The sequence below is a fragment of the Watersipora subatra genome, chromosome 1 (assembly GCF_963576615.1).
Source record: "Watersipora subatra chromosome 1, tzWatSuba1.1, whole genome shotgun sequence".
Classification (NCBI taxonomy): domain Eukaryota; kingdom Metazoa; phylum Bryozoa; class Gymnolaemata; order Cheilostomatida; family Watersiporidae; genus Watersipora; species Watersipora subatra.
In genome coordinates this window covers 33,082,177-33,101,223 of record NC_088708.1, presented here as the reverse complement: position 1 = coordinate 33,101,223, position 19,047 = coordinate 33,082,177, and the positions used below count along the sequence as shown (strand labels likewise).

At 38.9% G+C, this 19,047-nt stretch overlaps 1 protein-coding gene across 1 annotated transcript in view; it reads left to right on the top strand.

Annotated features, from left to right (window-relative positions):
• The window catches only part of LOC137386781 (uncharacterized), a 168,532-nt gene that overhangs the window by 129,467 nt on the left and 20,018 nt on the right, over nucleotides 1-19,047 (top strand). The window contains 21 exon segments of the mRNA XM_068072928.1: nucleotides 61-305; nucleotides 826-962; nucleotides 1,253-1,392; nucleotides 1,796-1,916; nucleotides 2,696-2,840; nucleotides 3,894-4,070; nucleotides 4,253-4,422; nucleotides 4,611-4,728; nucleotides 6,079-6,277; nucleotides 9,394-9,553; nucleotides 10,252-10,381; nucleotides 11,059-11,407; nucleotides 11,805-11,953; nucleotides 12,133-12,369; nucleotides 12,560-12,726; nucleotides 13,354-13,528; nucleotides 15,170-15,328; nucleotides 16,024-16,197; nucleotides 16,770-16,979; nucleotides 17,400-17,560; nucleotides 18,423-18,581. Of these exon segments, the coding sequence (XP_067929029.1) occupies nucleotides 61-305; nucleotides 826-962; nucleotides 1,253-1,392; nucleotides 1,796-1,916; nucleotides 2,696-2,840; nucleotides 3,894-4,070; nucleotides 4,253-4,422; nucleotides 4,611-4,728; nucleotides 6,079-6,277; nucleotides 9,394-9,553; nucleotides 10,252-10,381; nucleotides 11,059-11,407; nucleotides 11,805-11,953; nucleotides 12,133-12,369; nucleotides 12,560-12,726; nucleotides 13,354-13,528; nucleotides 15,170-15,328; nucleotides 16,024-16,197; nucleotides 16,770-16,979; nucleotides 17,400-17,560; nucleotides 18,423-18,581 (3,682 nt within the window).

Here is a 19,047-nt window from a genome sequence, read left to right as displayed (position 1 = left end):
ATGCACTTTCAGTTGCTACCTATTTGCCTTGCATTTTTACCAAAACCTCTAATGATGCAGAGAAGGTGAGGTGACCGGACCTTGTGAAGCTGGTTTCTTCTGTTTGTCCGGCTCTGAAAGTCCAACTCCGTCAGGTTCTGCACCGGACCCACGGTACACTTGTCCAGATGTTACATGCGCTGGACGCTGTCCAGCGGGTTCCTACTGTCCTGAAGGATCAGAACTTCCTGTAGCTTGTCCGGAGCATACGATAAATGAAATGGAAGGCGGGGCTAACAGCACCGCTTGTCTGGAGTGTCCACCAGGTAAGCCAGTCGACACAATCAGTCAATGTCAATTGTTATAATTGTTATGTCTTATATGACAAAGTTCTTTGAACAACAAAATATTTTAATGTTTTGTAACTTTTACAAAAGCTTAACATATTAAGAGGATTTTGTAAATAAGTCATTATTCACTATTGAAATTTATGATCTCTATTTTTAGTCAAATGGACAGTTTCACAATATTAATATTAGTACACTTACCGGTCTTTATGAGAGACCGTCATGAGTAATAACTATGTCCATATTTTATCCCGTGAATTAGTAAGGTGACTGCATGGTGTAATGGTAGCTCGCTTGCTTTGAAATCTGATAATCCAAGTTTGATTCCCATGCAGGGCAATTTCTTTCTCCTAGCGCTTTTAGCATGGCTTCGGCAGATGAACAGACAGACGGACACTGCTCTTATTATAGTAAAGATCAGTGATATAACTGTGACATTCAATAGGTGATGTCACCGCTTGTCCAATCTCAGCTAACCGCATTGTAACTAAAATTGTAGGTTATCATTGCTTGGAAGGCAGCCCTCTCCTAGAGCCTTGCGATACTGGTCACTATTGTCCAAATAGTGACCTCTCTGGTTACGGTCCAATTCCGTGCCCGCGTCTTCATTACAGAGATACACCTGGTGCTGAGCAAGTAAGCTTAAATAGAAATACCTGCTGATTCATTGCGCTGATCAATTTGTCTAAAAAACTCATTAAAAATTAGAACTGTGTTTCATTAAGGTAAAGCTTTTTCGCTGTGCTCAAATAGAGTATGATTATAATAACAAATGTAAAAACCTGTTAATTGTGTTTATTCGTGAAATGCAAGTTTATCTACTAGCTATTTTATGAAGAGATCTCGTCATGTCCAACTATCTGACATCCCGTAGTCTCGCTAACTAAGCACACATTTCTACATTTACATGTGCTTCCATTTGCTAGGTTGGAGATTGCTTTCCGTGTGAGTCAGGATACTGGTGCAAGGAAACAGGAATGAACAACTACACTTACTATGAGTGCCCCATCGCCTACTATTGCGATGCTGGCAGTGAGCCAACAATATGTCCTCCAGGCACATCCAGGTACTGACACAGCATTTACTGACACCAACTAGTTTTATTGCCTCTAAAACTACTAGTGCTCTACAACTAGCAGCAGTCTAAACAAGTGAACTCAGAGCTATATTATCTATTTTAAAAACAATAGTAGCAATGCTGCAGTTGATTTACTATGTCGACTAAATAGCAGGGACAGTCATATAATACTCGAATAGAGAAACTTCAGTGTTTGGTACTAGAAATTATTATATTAAACTTCATCAATATCACATCTTAGCTGGCTATATTGACTCTCACTAGTATTAGCTGTATGTTTGTGGTACGTCTGCAATCTTGGATACAAGGTTAGAGTATTCATAGCTGCAGTGATGCTTATATTCTCTATATGCCTCGGTGGTTTGAAGTACAGGTCATGTTTGGATTGCAGAAATGCAACAGGAGCAAGAATGGAGGCTGATTGCTCCCCATGTCCTGACGGCTATTACTGTCCTAATGGCACTGAGAATGCTTTTGGTATTCCGTGTGAGGAGACTTATGAATGCCCTCTTGTAAGTGACTTCAATCAACTTTTTTCCATAATTTGATGAGATTGTCAGTGTAGACGCGGGTGTTTCCCGCGCCATTTGTTATTTTAAACATGACCTGAGCATTTACTAGCTGTTAGTTTAGTCCATTAATGTAGCTTCTTTATGACGTATGTATTTTGTCAAGAGCTTTCCATAGAACAAAACATTACTTTTGTATGTCTAGCATGTTATTTACACACATCAAAACTCACACTAAGTTCAGCACTTTTTGTAGTAGTATTACTGAAAAAATAACTTATGTTTTTGTTTATTTCTTTGAGAGACAGTCATGATTGTCATTTTATTAAAACAGTTGTAGGTCAACACTTATGCCTAACTGCTTGCTGACAAGTGTTCTTTTTCAGCGGATTGTTCAACATTGTTGGTTGGCTAGCAATACACTGCAGTTTTTTTTACGTTTTCTAGTAGTTTGAGTCATGGTACATAATAGTTTGAGTCATGGTATACGGTAATTTGAGTCATGGTACTCGGTAGTTTGAGTCATGGTAGATGGTAGTTTGAGTCATGGTTCACGGTAGTTTGAGTCATGGTATACGGTAGTTTGAGTCATGGCTCACGATAGTTTGAGTCATGCTACACGGTAGTTTGAGTCATGCTACACGGTAGTTTGAGTCTTGGTACATGGTAGTTTGAGTCATGGTACACGGTAGTTTGAGTCATGGTACACGGTAGTTTGAGTCATGGTCCATAGTAGTTTGAGTCACGGCATGTGCTCGTCTATAATCTGTATGGCTTGACAGGGCTCATCACTTCCTGAGACATGCAGGATAGGACACTACTGTCCCGTAACTACTGGCACACCTCCCATTTGTCGTGCTGGTTTTTACTGTCCATCGGGTTCCTTCAATGAGACTAGATGCGAATATCCTTACTATTGCCCAGAAGGTTAGCACTTTTTTCTCACGTTGCTGGTTTATCAACGTTGATAAACATGAAATAGACATTCAGAAACATGAATTAGACATGAATTAGAGAGAGCTTTTATTATAATACCATTCCAACATGCGACAACTCCAAATTATTTGTTTTTTTACATGTATGTAAATTTACAAACAGCACATTTAAAAGCTGGCTCAACAATGCCAAAAAAATGCTTATTCCGAAGCCTCCAATAATCCTTACTAAGAGTTCAGCTGTTTTCTAGTTGTCTTGTGTGAGTCATGAAATGCATTTACGAGATATTCTCAAATTGATGTTGCCTCCCATTTCCTATTGTTTAAAAGGGAGTGTAAAACTTATCTCTTCACTATTTTTCATCTAAATAATGAAGTAATATATTCACCATCTGTTTATCTGAGTAATAAACACATCTTTCCTGTCTGTTTATCTAAATAATGAAGTTATATATTCATCATATGTTTATCTGAGTAATAAACATATCTCTTCACTATCTATTTATCTGAATAATGAAGTAATATATTCACCATCTGTTTATCTGAGTAACAAACACAAATTTTTCCTGTCTGTTTATCTAAATAATGAAGTTATATATTCACCATATGTTTATCTGAGTAATAAACATATCTCTTCACTATCTATTTATCTGAATAATGAAGTTATATATTCACCATATGTTAATCTGCATAATAAACACATTTCTTCACTATCTATTTATCTAAATAATGAAGTAATATATTCACCATCTGTTTATCTGAGTAATAAACACATCTCTTCACTATTTATCTAAATAATGAAGTAATATATTCACCATCTGTTTATCTGAGTAATAAACATATCTCTTTCTTGTCTGTTTATCTAAATAATGAAGTTATATATTCACCATCTGTTTATCTGAGTAATAAACTTACATGTTTACATATGTTTATTAGCTGAATAATAACATGCGAAAAATATGTCAGCTTTAATGATTATCATGGTTCAGTTGATATTTATATTTCATGTCTCCTCCTGAAATTATTAATCATTGTGATTGCGCAGGAACTGGATGGCCATGGAAGTGCGGACTAGGCACTCGAGCTCGAGATCCTGTGGCTGAAAACGGGCTAAGAACTGACGCCGAGTCAAATTGCCAACTTTGCCCTAGTGGATTTTATGGCAACCATTCAGAGAGGCTCACGTGTGAACCCTGCCCAGCGGGCTTTTTTTGCCCTGAAGGTGTTAAAACTATTGAATATAGTCGTACCTTCAGTTTGCATTTATAAGATAAATTATCCATTTTTTGTGTTTCGCATGTCTGAGGGTGGCTGCTGGAGACATACTGCATACTAAACTGTTTTAAATACTATTGTAGGTTTTAAATGTTTCAGTCAGGAAGTTTAACACTTGTGTCATTGCAGGCACCGGCAATGGAGATTCTAACCCATGTCCGACTGGCTCGTACTGTCCTCTTGCTTCCATCGAGCCCTTCCCATGCCCTGTTGGTCGATATGGCAATGTGATCAGAGCTACAAAAGCTGAAGACTGTGCTCTTTGTACTACAGACACATACAACAATTTGGAAGGCCAGGTCAGTAGCGGGAGACAACTCCGAGGTTGTTCATTGCATAGGGCTGTGCTCTACAGATTTATATAGCAGTAGTGTGTATGTTATATGATCTACTTCTACAGATTTATATAGCAGTAGTGTGTATGTTATATGACCTACTTCTACAGATTTATATAGCAGTAGTGTGTATGTTATGTGTCCAACTGCAGGTGGCTTGTAAGCCTTGTGGAAGTAGTTCTTACTCTGAAGAAGGATCCGCAGTCTGCACGTGTGAAGGTAAAGAAAGAGCATTTCAGCCATTTGATGGTTCTTGCATCTGCAAAACTGGTAAGTAGATTGTATTTTATCTTAATTCTCAATACTTATTCATCCCCAATCATACATGTACATATATTCCAAATATACACATATATACCTCAAATATATATGTCTATGTACGTTCACACACGCACGCACACACGCACACACACACACACGCACATACCACAAAGTCTCTATTAAAATGCCAACTTTATTTGAATGCCACCTCTAATATAACGCCACTATAGAAGAAGGGTTGAAAATACATGCCACCCTTTAATTAAGAACCACTTTGACATTCTTTGATCTTTACGAAGCCATAATAGCAAGTGATCAGTAGGAAATTGTCTACAAAATAGTACTAATAATGACTGTTACATCAATAACAACCATTTCTTGTTGTTGCTGTATTGGTTGCCATGGTTTTAGTGATGAAGTATCTGAGATGAATAGGTCGTCACAATCATCAGAACTACACTATGATTCAAAATCACTAAGGTCTAAATCATATCCATTGTTTTCAGATTTATCCATAATGTGGTTCATTATTTTACCTGAAGACAGAGCATTTTGATGAACGATGGGAATACTGTTCAGAAACACCGTTTGACGTAGTATAAGCCATTGTTATGGCACATTCTAACTTTAAAATTTTAAAAACGCCTTTAAAAATTAAAAGCGTTGTGTCTGTTTTCTAATTCCAAAGCTTTATGGTTTCTTCTTTAAAACTTTAAAAATGACACCATCAAAATAATCATTACTAGTACCACGCTAATATTTTTTAATCACAGTTATCTTTTGTTTAACTTGGTCTGATACTTTGACGTATATGAAAAAGGGTTCAGCAAAAATGCTGGACCAATGGCATTAATGTCAATCCGCTCGAAAGAGGGTGTAAATTATATGCAACATGAGCATCGCTTCGCCCATAAAATGGTTAAATTTAACTTCCCAAAACTTTGACAAGCTAGTTGAAAAATATAATGCCACCCTTTATTTGAATGCCATCTCTAATCAAGCACCTCTATAGGGGAAGGGTTGAAAAATAGAATTCATTCAATTTCGCCATGGCGTTCAAATAAAATTTTTACGGTATATACATATACCCCGAATATACCTGTACACACCTCAAATATATACATATATACACGTATATCTTTAATATAACCATGTACATACCACAAATATATGCACATATATACCTCGAATACACACATGTACTTTATATACCTCTAATATGTATGTGAATATATCTCAAATATATACATGTACATACCTCAAATATATACTTGTACATACCTCGAATATATACTTGTACATACCTCAAATATACAGATATACCGGTGAATAAACCTAATCATCTATCTCCTTCCATAGGGTTTGTGTATTATAACAATGCCGACCAAGAGGATTCCTCTGGCAATTCCAATCTTGACTGTCAGCCTATTGTCGATGAACGATGTCCTGTTGGGCAAGCCAGACTCGCAGCAGATCGGAAGTGCGTCGACCCTCTGACTTACGACTGCACTCCTGCTTGTGGTAGTGCTGGAGGAGAACTTGATGTCAATGATGGACGGTGAGTGTCTTCCTGTAATGACTTATATTTTAGACCGCTGAAAACAGTAGTTACAAAAACCATTCCACCTATACACTGGTTGCTCCAGTCGCAGACAGCAGATTCCTCTAATATCTGTTCAGTAATGTAGCTGGTCTGCATCGGTCAGCATGTCTTGAATATGAAAGATGGTCTAATAAACATCTGAGAGTATTTCAGACACTTTGTATATTTGAATAAAACTGTTTACTCCAAATTGCTTCACTTTTATAAATTCGCTATGTAAAGGTAAGGTTTTAGGTTTCAATGCGCAAGAAAGTCTACCACAACTAACTACTAATACAACTACTAAATATCAAAGTCTCTGTAAAAAACGCAATGAGATATAATCTAACAAACAATATTCAAGGATTACTATCGCCTAATGTAGAATGTAATGTTTTAATGCTTTAATAGATATTATATTATTACACTTACATGTAAGTGCATTTCATCAATGAACTTACATGTAAGTACATTTCATCAATGAACTTATGTGTAACTGCATTGAATGAAATGCACTGATTAAAAAAGCTGAATGCTACAGGCAATGCCTTATGGCATAAGGCATTTAGCGTACATAGTACAAACTTTCTTGTATTCTCAGATTTTGTCTAACTCTGTAAAATGGCCTAATATTGTTCACTAAAACGAACCTTATTAGTTATAAGGTTATATAGTTATATGGTTATATAAGTTATAAGGTTACTAGCTGCATTACCCGCCTACAGTAACAGATTCACGGGCAGCATAAGGTTTATTGAGAGTTGGCTTTCATACTGTAAAACAACGCCAAATATGCAGTTACATCTCCCTCTCTCCATCTCTCCCTCTTTCCCCTCTCTCCGTCTCTCCCCTCTCTCTCTCTCTCCCCTCTCTCTCTCCCCTCTCCCTCTCTCCCCTCTCTCTCTCCCTCCCTCCCTCTTCCCCCTTTCCCTCCCTCTTCCCCCTCTCCCTCTCTCTCTCCCCCTCTCTCTCCCTCTTTCTCTCCCCCCCCTCTCCTCCTCGCTCTCCCTCTCTCTCCCCTTCTCTCCCTCCCTCTCTCTCCCCCCTCTCTCTCTCTCCCTCTCTCCCCCCCTCTCCCTCTCTCTCCCTTTCTCTCTCTCTCCCTCTCTCTCTCCCCCCTCTCCTCCTCGCTCTCTCCCTTTCTCTCCCCTTCTCTCCCTCTCTCTCTCCCCCCTCTCCCCCCTCTCTCTCCCTTTCTCCCCCCTCTCCCTCTCTCTCTCCCTTAGTTCAACGCAACACTTGCGGATAGACAACATTTTTGGTTTTTCTGCCGGGCGTATGAAGAAACAGTTTTCGGCGTGTGCCTACTTTTGAGCAGGCGACGTATAGCTGGTCATGGCTGATGCAGGGTGACAGTAAGTCGATAGCAGCTGCTCTCTTTCTTTTCACAATAGCGTATCGCAACCCTCGGAGTACTCGTGAAAGTTCTGTAATAGTAAGTTACAGTAGGCCTACTCGTAGCTGGAAAAAAATTAGCAACTCGGCTGCTGAAGGAAATGAACATGACCCACTATCACGAACAGCGGCAAATCCAACGTTATTAAGTAGTGGAGATGTGGCAATTCATATACAATACAACATCGTATAAGAAACACTTACCTTTTTGATGTGGAAATTTAGTAGGTGAGAAACGCGTTTTTCCAGTGGCTCCAAGAAACAAACGTTTACGTGACCTTCTCGGTACACGTTGGCAGTAAATATTAATTGCATGCAAATAACAACTCGTTAATTTATTTTATTTAATAAATAGTACATTTGTATAGCTGTATAGACACCTTTGTATAGGCCGCAGAACTCAGGAAGGCGCTTTTTAACACGGCAGAAAATTTGCTGTTTAAAAAGCGTGCTAACTGGGGATTTCGGTTAATGCGCTCGAGCGGTGAAAGAAAAACAACAGAATCGCCACACCTTTATATAGGTAAGCCGCTTGGCTCAAATCGTCAGAGAAAAGTAGCTAGCGGTTAATAGTCCATATTACGAAATTACGATATTTAGTATTTATATTAGTTCGGTTGGCTTCGTTCGACCGAATGGAAAAAGAAAGACCGCTCTATAATTTATTTACTGTTACTACACATATTAATTCAGTTCGCTTTGTACGACCGAAATTCGTACGACGATAAAAGGAAAGACCGCTCTATAAGGCGGACACTCAATCAAACAGACAGACAACGAATGCCGTTTATATAGTAGATGTAGTTATAAAATTACTTGTAGGCAATGTGATCACAACTAATTTTGTTAGTTTAATAGGCATTGCTTAGAAATTTAAAACTATTACATGCAGCATTCTGTTGAGCTATTATTATATAATAGTGCCAGAGTCAGCAAATCTTTTTTTTCACTCGATTTTTTATGTTGCTTTTCTTGAACTCTATTGAATATTATAAAAAGAGCGCATTCAGAATTTCTTATTTATAGCTTTGCTAGAAATACAAAACAGTTCAGGTTTCTCAACTTTTTTCTATATATGCTTATAAAAAGAATTGCTTAGGCACCAGTGAAATGCACTTTCCTCAACTTCTGAGCACACTATTACATAAAGGGCTGGCCAAAATAATTCAATCAAAATTTGGTTATTACAAATCCAACTACAAACAGGCTGCTGCTGTATAAAACTCTAAGAGCTCATCTGTCAGACCTTTTTTAAAGCCATGTAACTTATCTAACTATACTCTATCACTGTTATAAACCTATGTCTTTTAAGAGAGCTACTAACTAGTGCTGCACGATAACGCGATATATTTCGATATGACGATATATTTCAGTGGACGATTTTATATTTGGTCAGTTTTCAAGTCGATATGAATATCGAAGCCGATATTTTATCGAAATATCGGCTGATTTTATTTTGCAAAAATGGAGTTGTCTCTTCTCTTTATTGTAACGAGCTGACAACTCCTGTTTTTCAACCAATATCCTCTCATATCGTTCATGTTAAAGCCTAACTTTCTATTGAAAGAAGACAACTCCAATGTTCGATATTTTTCGATATTCGATATATTTTGAGACCAAATAATCGAATGTACATGCAAAGATATCGTGCAGCACTACTACTAACCTTCTGACTATAAATCAAATGGTCTTTACAGGTGCACATGCTTCGCATACACGACTTCTGAGGAAATCTGTGATTCTGTTTGTGTGGCAGAAACTCAGCCCACTATTTCTATGACTGTGGCAGATGACGGTTCGGTGAACATGGTTATAACAGATCCTACATCTCAAGGATCCAATGCTACCTCCACTATTGTATGTATCACTTTTTTTACTTAACAGCATTGCAGAGTCTATCATATGTTTCATAATAAATCACTAATTAAATATAATATGTATTTCGCGGTTCAAAACATGCTTTTAGAGTATCAGTCATAGAACTATTAACTATATAAGTATAGTTAATAGGTCCATGGTACCAGTGCATTTAAAATCTGGTGAACATTTTAATTCATACTTGCAGCAAATCTTTTAGAAATTGTATTGTGTTCAAGAAATTTTACCTGGCTGTCTGGCTCTGCCTATATATCTGCCTACCTGCCTACCTGTCTCTACATATATATCTGCCTACCTGCCTACCTGTCTCTACATATATATTTGCATACCTGCTGTCTATTTCTACATATATATATATATATTTATATATATATATATATTTGTTTACCTGTCTGTCTGCCCATTTTATTGTTTGCCTATCTGCCTACATATCTGCCTACCTTTCTGTGTGGCTTTCCACTTGTGTTTGCTACCTGCTCTTTTGTTCACCCACCCATCTGTTTACCGGCTGTACAGTCTGGTTGCACATCTATCTGCCTGTTCACCTGGTAATTTGTCAGTCTGGGTGCACATCTATCCATCTGCCCATTTAACCATCTGCTCAGCTATTGGTTTGAAACTGACCAGAATAGTAGTAAGCTAAACACATATCACCTGAAAAAAAATGTGTGTTTTAGAAACTGACAGGAGTAATTGGACCCAACAAGCAGCCTGCATACGACAGTGAAACAATCGTTCTTAACTTTTGGCCTGACAGACTGACTGGTTCTATCTATTCAGAAGCAGATGATGCTTTCAGTCTCACTGGTGAGAGTTTATTTGTGGCTCAAAGTGTTAACAATCTTGGTTTGCTCACTGTTTACTTATATTCCTAATATTACCTATACAGCTCATTGTATGTCACTAAATAGCAATTATTACCTCTGGATAAATAACTTTTTATCAAAAGGTTTTCTGCTAGATGCTGCTCGTCAGCTACACGCGGTTTGCTCATAAGGACCCTATTTATCCACCTAGTTATTTTCAATTTATAAATTTCTAGCTTTCTTTCATCTGAAATGCTTACATATTTTTAACTATTAATTTATGGACTTTTTAGTGAATAATAAATATTTAAAACATTAAAAGTAAGCACGTGCACACTCTCATAGTAAGCACGTGCACACTCTCAAAGTAAGCACGTGCACACTCTCATAGTAAGCACGTGCACACTCTCATAGTAAGCACGTGCACACTCTCATAGTAAGCACGTGCACACTCTCATAGTAAGCACGTGCACACTCTCAAAGTAAGCACGTGCACACTCTCATAGTAAGCTGCAACCTGACACCAATTTGTTTGCCATGTTAGTAGATAATTTATGTTGACATGTTCCGATGTTTACTAATGCCAAGGCATTTTATAGACATTTTACAGTACTTTTATAGTTGATTACTCATACTCCGCTACTTACCAACTTGAGCAAATTATTCTCGTTGTTACAGTTCCGCTTAACTCGATAACCACTGAGAACGTTGCCAGGCGCAGGAGATCTCTGCTCTCCGTAAACACGACTACTCCTTCAGACAATGAAATCAGGAACCCCCTTGTTTGTCTCGAGCAAGAAGACATTTTAGCTTTCAAAGTCTACATAAACCCCGATGACCGCAGCACCAGCAACTATCCAGTTTATGTGAAGGACCACCTATACAACAATAACCCAGACTTCGACTACGGAGCCTTCCGACAACTCAAATTCTATATCACTGACACCAACATCAGCCTCTCCGTCTTCCTGCACGTCTTCACCGATCCTGGCACCTATGTTTTTGCAGATGCGCAAGACTTTTCCAAGTAAGCAACAACGCATTTCATTAAATAGCCGTTATGAGCTGTTTACTAATTGGTTGTCTTAATACATATTCATTTTTGACTTTGAAAAAAATCTCGTCTATTGTGAACATCATTTGTTACTGCAAGATTTTTTTCTCATATTAATAGTGTCTATCAGTAGCTGTCCTTAATCAGGTGAATGTTTAAGCTACATGTATGAAATCTGTAACGGGTTGCACAATTATTCTGTGTATTATGACCTGAGTTCACTTTCATAATAGTTTAGTACTGACTAGTAGCATCTAGTAGTATACTGAATTATATAAGCTTATCAAATCAGCTCTCTCACTCACGTAATTGCAACAAATGAACTAACTCACAGCTCTTACAAACAAATGCAGTCACTGATCTATTGCAGAGAAGTGATAGTGTCTGTCAAAGGAGATGGCGAGGCGTGTGACACCAGCAGAACACGTATCCAGGCAGCCACCCCTACGACTCTCTCACAGAACTCTGTTAAACAGACAGTTGCTTCTAATGAGGCGCCTGACATCATTCTCATTGTTTGTAAGTTTATTTAAGGTCGTTTGTTAGAGTAGAGGTTATGTTAGAGTAGAGATCGGAGGATCTAAGAGAAGAAGCAAGAAGATGTTCAGAAGAGTTATTGAGCTAAATGTGGTTTCGCTTCATATTCTCTCTAGTGTTCAGTGCTCCATTTAAACTGTTTCTTGATGACTGCTTGACAGGTCTGCTAGGTGGATGTGCATGTATTGTCATCTTGCTCATCATACTTGTCATCGTCTGGAGACCACGAAATGCAGGAATTTATCCCATGAAACACTGGAAACCAAAGTATCGAAGCTTAGCAGCTCCCCCACCTATTCCAAACTACATTCTGTTTGACGACGATCATTATCACCGTGAAGATTTTAAAACTAAATCCCTGACTGTTGGAGCGCGAGCTGAACCCGAAGGCTCTGTTGGTAGGTTCAGACATCTACTCTAATCTACTGTTTCGTTTCATAGAAAATAAAAAAGGGCTGAGAGAAAGTTATGAACTAGTATTGTGAGACCACATCTAGCGAACACTGCTGATTATATAGTGTAGAATGATTAAGTAATGATGATGAAGTATAATGATAATAATAATGAAGTATAAAGCGATGTCTACAGGTGCGGTGTCTCAAGAAGACTCAGTACTGGAAGACTTCAATGTTAGAGTTCTGTATGACAAACTCGAGGATCAGAACCTGCATCTAGCAGCTCAGATGGCTAAACACGAAGAGGACATGAGAGGATTCTATGAAAAGATGTGTAAACAGAATGAAGATCTTAAAAAGGTAGAGAACACCTGGTACTTGTAGTGGCCAGGAGAACACCTAGTACTTGCAGTGGCCAAGAGAACACCTGGTGCTTGTAGTGGCTAGGAGAACACCTGGTCCTTGTAGCGGCTAGGAGAACACCTGCTACTTGTAGTGGCTAGGAGAACACCTGGTCCTTGTAGTGGCTAGGAGAACACCTGGTACTTGTAGCGGCTAGGAGAACACCTGCTACTTGTAGTAGCCAGGAAAACACCTGCTACTTGTAGAGGCCAGGAGAACACCTGGTACTTGTAGTGGCCAGGGAAACACCTGCTACTTGTAGTTGGCCAGCTCTTCATGGCCTAGTAATTTAGTCGTGCAATTCAACTGTTAGTCATAGATAACTCTCTCATAAGCTCTGAATACTGATCATGTGTGTTACTGCGTTATGGCCTGCTTCTTTGCACACTACAAGCAAGCAATCACAATATGGCATTACTAGATGAGAGTATCTAACAAGCCAAGATTACATCATTGCAATCTCACATTTTCTCTTCCTAGCCAGTAATATTTTCTACCTTTTGCTTCTAAAGTTCATAGTGTGAGTTGACCTGCTGTCAGTAATTATCCAATGAGTTTTCGTGCTCAGTTATTAAACTGTTGTAGCTTTTGAGTACGGTGAACCCTGCGGAGTTTGCACAAACAATGGGGCAAAGTTCTTCCATCACTCAAGTCACTGAGCAAGGGGCAAAAGGCTCTGCTTGGGTGACTGAAGGTGATAAGAATGTTGAGGCTACGATTCATCTTGGGGCAGGTGATAGACGAACCTTAAGGTTTGGAGGTAATCACTTAAAGAATTCCACTATGCTTACCATAGGCATTAGTACATTTACATGTATATGGGCCTTGCTCATATTTCTATCTCAATTTATATTATCTCATATTTCTATTTCAATCGAGTTTAATTTTGTGTAATGCAGGTTTGAGTTGAAGAAGGGATAAAGATAAATAGATAAAGAAGGATAGATATAATGAAGTGGATGGGAAGGTGTAGAGAGGAGTTGTAGATTAGTAAAGTGTTGATGGGAAGGTGTAGAGAGGAGTTGTAGATTAGTAAAGTGTAGATGGGAAGGTGTAGAGAGGAGTTGTAGATTAGTAAAGTGTAGATGGGAAGGTGTAGAGAGGAGTTGTAGATTAGTAAAGTGTTGATGGGAAGGTGTAGAGAGGAGTTGTAGATTAGTAAAGTGTAGATGGGAAGGTGTAGAGAGGAGTTGTAGATTAGTAAAGTGTAGATGGGAAGGTGTAGAGAGGAGTTGTAGATTAGTAAAGTGTAGATGGGAAGGTGTAGAGAGGAGTTGTAGATTAGTAAAGTGTTGATGGGAAGGTGTAGAGAGGAGTTGTAGATTAGTAAAGTGTAGATGGGAAGGTGTAGAGAGGAGTTGTAGATTAGTAAAGTGTTGATGGGAAGGTGTAGAGAGGAGTTGTAGATTAGTAAAGTGTTGATGGGAAGGTGTAGAGAGGAGTTGTAGATTAGTAAAGTGTAGATGGGAAGGTGTAGAGAGGAGTTGTAGATTAGTAAAGTGTAGATGGGAAGGTGTAGAGAGGAGTTGTAGATTAGTAAAGTGTTGATGGGAAGGTGTAGAGAGGAGTTGTAGATTAGTAAAGTGTAGATGGGAAGGTGTAGAGAGGAGTTGTAGATTAGTAAAGTGTAGATGGGAAGGTGTAGAGAGGAGTTGTAGATTAGTAAAGTGTTGATGGGAAGGTGTAGAGAGGAGTTGTAGATTAGTAAAGTGTAGATGGAAAGGTGTAGAGAGGAGTTGTAGATTAGTAAAGTGTAGATGGGAAAGTGTAGAGAGGAGTTGTAGATTAGTAAAGTGTAGATGGAAAGGTGTAGAGAGGAGTTGTAGATTAGTAAAGTGTAGATGGGAAGGTGTAGAGAGGAGTTGTAGATTAGTAAAGTGTAGATGGGAAGGTGTAGAGAGGAGTTGTAGATTAGTAAAGTGTAGATGGGAAGGTGTAGAGAGGAGTTGTAGATTAGTAAAGTGTAGATGGGAAGGTGTAGAGAGGAGTTGTAGATTAGTAAAGTGTAGATGGGAAGGTGTAGAGAGGAGTTGTAGATTAGTAAAGTGTAGATGGGAAGGTGTAGAGAGGAGTTGTAGATTAGTAAAGTGTTGATGGGAAGGTGTAGAGAGGAGTTGTAGATTAGTAAAGTGTAGATGGGAAGGTGTAGAGAGGAGTTGTAGATTAGTAAAGTGTAGATGGGAAGGTGTAGAGAGGAGTTGTAGATTAGTAAAGTGTTGATGGGAAGGTGTAGAGAGGAGTTGTAGATTAGTAAAGTGTAGATGGGAAGGTGTAGAGAGGAGTTGTAGATTAGTGAAGTGTTGATGGAAAGGTTTTAGATGAGATGTATGTAGAAGGTTTATTTTAGCTTCTCATCGTGTGGTTAATTCATTAACAGCAAAAGTTTTGCATAATCTTGTAGGAAGCAGAGAGTCAGAACTAGTGGAGTCACTCAAGCTCATACTTGACAAGCTTAACTCTGGAAATATTACAATAACTGAAGAGATGGTTAAAAGGGCTCAATCTGGAAATCTAATTGCATCAAAGGGAGTTGCTGCTTCTACCTACACTGTACATGGTGGTATGAAAACATTACTCATGTAAATAGTAGAGCTTTTAAGAAACTGTTCAACTATTAAATTTGTAAATAATATGAATACATTGGGTACAAAAGCTACAATCGGTGATAAACTGGTAGCGCATTATTATATAATCTATGAAATGGACAGATAAATTACATTTTGAAGATGTTTTTCTTGATTTAATTTCTGCTCGTCTCAAAACAAAAGTGTTAAACGTTTTCACGACAATCTTTATTGTAACTCTTCTGAACGTCTTCTTGCTTGTTCTCTTAGATCCTCCGATCTCTGCTTTCATCTAGCCTCTGCTCTAACATAACCTCTGCTCTAACATAACCTCTGCTCTAACATAGCCTCTGATCTAACATAGCATCTGATCTCATGTACCCATTTATATCATGTGGTTTCAGCTCTTGTCTAATTGGCTATACAATAGCTCCTTGCTCTGTTGTAGTCTCTGCTCCTCTGTTGCCTCTGATCCTACATAGCCTCTGATCCTACATAGCCTCTTATCTTACATAGCCTCTTCTTTAACATAGCTTTTGCTTTTTTGTAACCTCTTTCTCTTCTGTAGTGTCTGTCTTCTTGTAACCGTTTTCTCTTCTATAGCGTTTTCCTTCCTGGAGCCTCTGCTCTCAATTAGCCTCCGACTTCAATTGTAGACCTTTCTTTCCTATAACCTTCTGTTTTTTTGTAGCCTCTGCTGGCGCTGGAGACCTTCTTCGACATCAGAACTCAGAGAAGATGTCTTTGGAGAGAGACTTGCTAGATGAAGAAAGGAAGGCATTGACTGTCAAAATACAATCAGCTCATGCTGAGAGACAGCGGCTGCTGGATGACGCCGCATCAGAGCTCGCTGACAAACTGCAAGGTAGACTCGTATAACCAAATCTATTGCTAAGTGTTTGTCAAATGCACATATTTCTCCTGACATTGCAAAGAAATATATTATACCAGTTGGTGACTTGCCCCTGGAGCTATTCTTCATCACCTAGCGGTTGTGATGTCTGTCTGGTGGCCACTCATGGTTGTGCTGTCTGGTGGCCACTAACGGTTGTGCTCTCTGGTAGCCACTAACGATTGTGCTGTCTGGTGGCCACTAACGGTTGTGCTGTCTGGTGGCCACTAATGGTTGTGATGTCTGGTGGCCACTAATGGTTGTGATGTCTGGTGGCTACTAACGGTTGTGATGTCTCGTGGCTACTAACGGTTGTGCTGTCTCGTGGCCACTAATGGTTGTGATGTCTGGTGCCCACTAATGGTTGTGATGTCTGGTGGCTACTAACGGTTGTGCTGTCTGGTGGCCACTAACGGTTGTGTTGTCTGGTAGCTACCAATGGTTGTGCTGTCTGGTAGCTACTAATGGTTGTGCTGTCTGGTGGCCACTAATGGTTGTGCTATCTGGTGGCCACTAATGATTGTGCTGTCTGGTGGCTAATTTAGGAGAGTTGACTGAAGCACAGGCTAAGCATATCCTTGACGAGCATGAGAAGCAGCTTCAGCAAAAGCTTACCAAACTTGATATTTCCAAAGCGGCTCAGCTATCTGATTTGGAAAGAAAGTTAGCCGAGAAGCGTAGCAAGAGAGAGCAGGAGCTCAGGGATAAGCAGGAGAAAGAAGCTCTTCAGGCTGGTCTGCCACCTCCACCCAAAGGTTTTCATATTTCTCATGTATTAATGACTCACTAACAAACAATATCAAATACATATCTAGCTGTTTGTTCATATGTGTAAATATCTCCTTCCCTATATATCAACTAACTTTTTATCAAATCGTTTTATAGATAAAGAAGTATTTAACCACTATTCCATAGATAGATTAGGTTAGATAGACCAAGCGTTATTAAATCGTGTTTCATGCAATAAAATACGATTTGGCAAAACTTAGTGCAATATCTAGATAGCTAGTCTGCTTCAAGCGAAAGGGTCAATAAAGGTCAGAGTTTAAATTATCACAATGCACAGCTTATTTCAACATTACCTTGACCTTGTGACCATGATCTGCCTGAGCAGCTCACAGCTGACTGATGGTATGAGCGAGTCAGTTGTATGTGTTTGTTTACATTTACTAAAGGGGCAAATACTGCCAGTGACATCATAGCTCGGCACTCCGCTGAGCACCAGAAGGCTCTCAATGACCAGCGCAGTGAGCAGCTGCAAGAGGAAAGCAGAATCGATGAGGCTGAGTCACAGGACGAGCGAGCCAAACTCTCTGAGAACATTAAAGCCCAACTGGTAAGTTCAACTGGAAAAGCTCTAAAAGTATTAATTGAGATTTTACTGGGTAGAATTGAGGATGGAGATGATGCCTCTATTTGAGGTGAACTCACTGGTCACTTTCTAGAGATGCTATCAAATGTCTCTATGTATCGTTTACATGGTTAGAGTGAATGAGGTGCGCTTGAATTCCAATTGCATACCTCACACAATTGTGGTAAAAGTGTTACAGTTTTTGTTTTGGAGTACAGGAAGCTATGCAAATAAGTAAGGCAGGTGGGGTTCATTGGCAGTACTTCAGTTGGTGAATGGGGATGCACCATCAGAAAGCCTTAGCTCTTGATCTTTTGAAATATTTTAATGGTTTAAGGCTACGGTATCCAAACAGTTACCTTAAAACAGTGCTATACTCAGTGTCTGCTAAAATGTTTTATTTTGTTTATCCATTGGCCATAGACAGAGCAGTTATTGTAGTGGTCTGACATCTTTAAGAGTAATGCCTCCTTTCGTAGATAATGGTAGATAATACATGTTAGATAATGCCTTCTTTCTCAATTGATATTTTTTCAATATTTTGTCATATATATCTCTTTGGCGTAGAGAAGCTAAAAGCAACTTCATTTTAACTGTTAAGGCTGAATAACCAAGTCACTGTTGAGGCAATCAATGCTCTATGAATTGAATATTTGTCTCTGCTGGATTGTTCTTTTGTATATCTTTGTTGCCTTTGATAGGTTTATGAGCAAAAATTTGATGCTTATCGTACTGTAATTGCTGCTTGATTTACATAATTTTCTTGAGACAGTGTCTAGTTTTATATTTACCCCTAATGGCTCTGAAAATTTAAAACAAGACTACATCGTTTACTATGACTGGGCAGGAAGTGATGGAAGATCAGGGGCTCATAACTCCCGTGAGCAAAGACCAGGCTGTTCAAGATATTGAGAATGTAGAGAATAGCATCGAAAAGAAGCTCGATATGAAGGAACAAAAACAGCTGATGCAATTGAAGGCCAGGATGAGCGACAGAAGGCGAAAGGTAAGACAACTCTAAATTGATTTGCCATCACTACCGGCCTTTGTTGCAAAATGTGTGTATATAAACATTGTGTTTTCAGTGATGCTAATCAGCATGTACATATGCATATACCAACAGAGCCATTAAAAAGTAGAGTTGCTCTATTCACTAGTATTCACTAGTATACCTCAATGAAAATATTAAATCATCAAACACTCCTCATTTTCCATGTTCTTTATTCTAATAGTAATTCTTTTATTAGGCTGAATTCACACCAAAGTGGATATGTGGTTGCACCATGTGGTTGCGTTGAGTTTTAACAGGTGCGCTGTAATGCAATGCTTGCAGATTATAGTGGATATGTGGTTGCATTGAGTCTTAACAGGTGCGCTGTAATGCAATGCTTGCAGATTATAGTGGATATGTGGTTGCATTGAGTCTTAACAGGTGCGCTGTAATGCAATGCTTGCAGATTATAGTGGATATG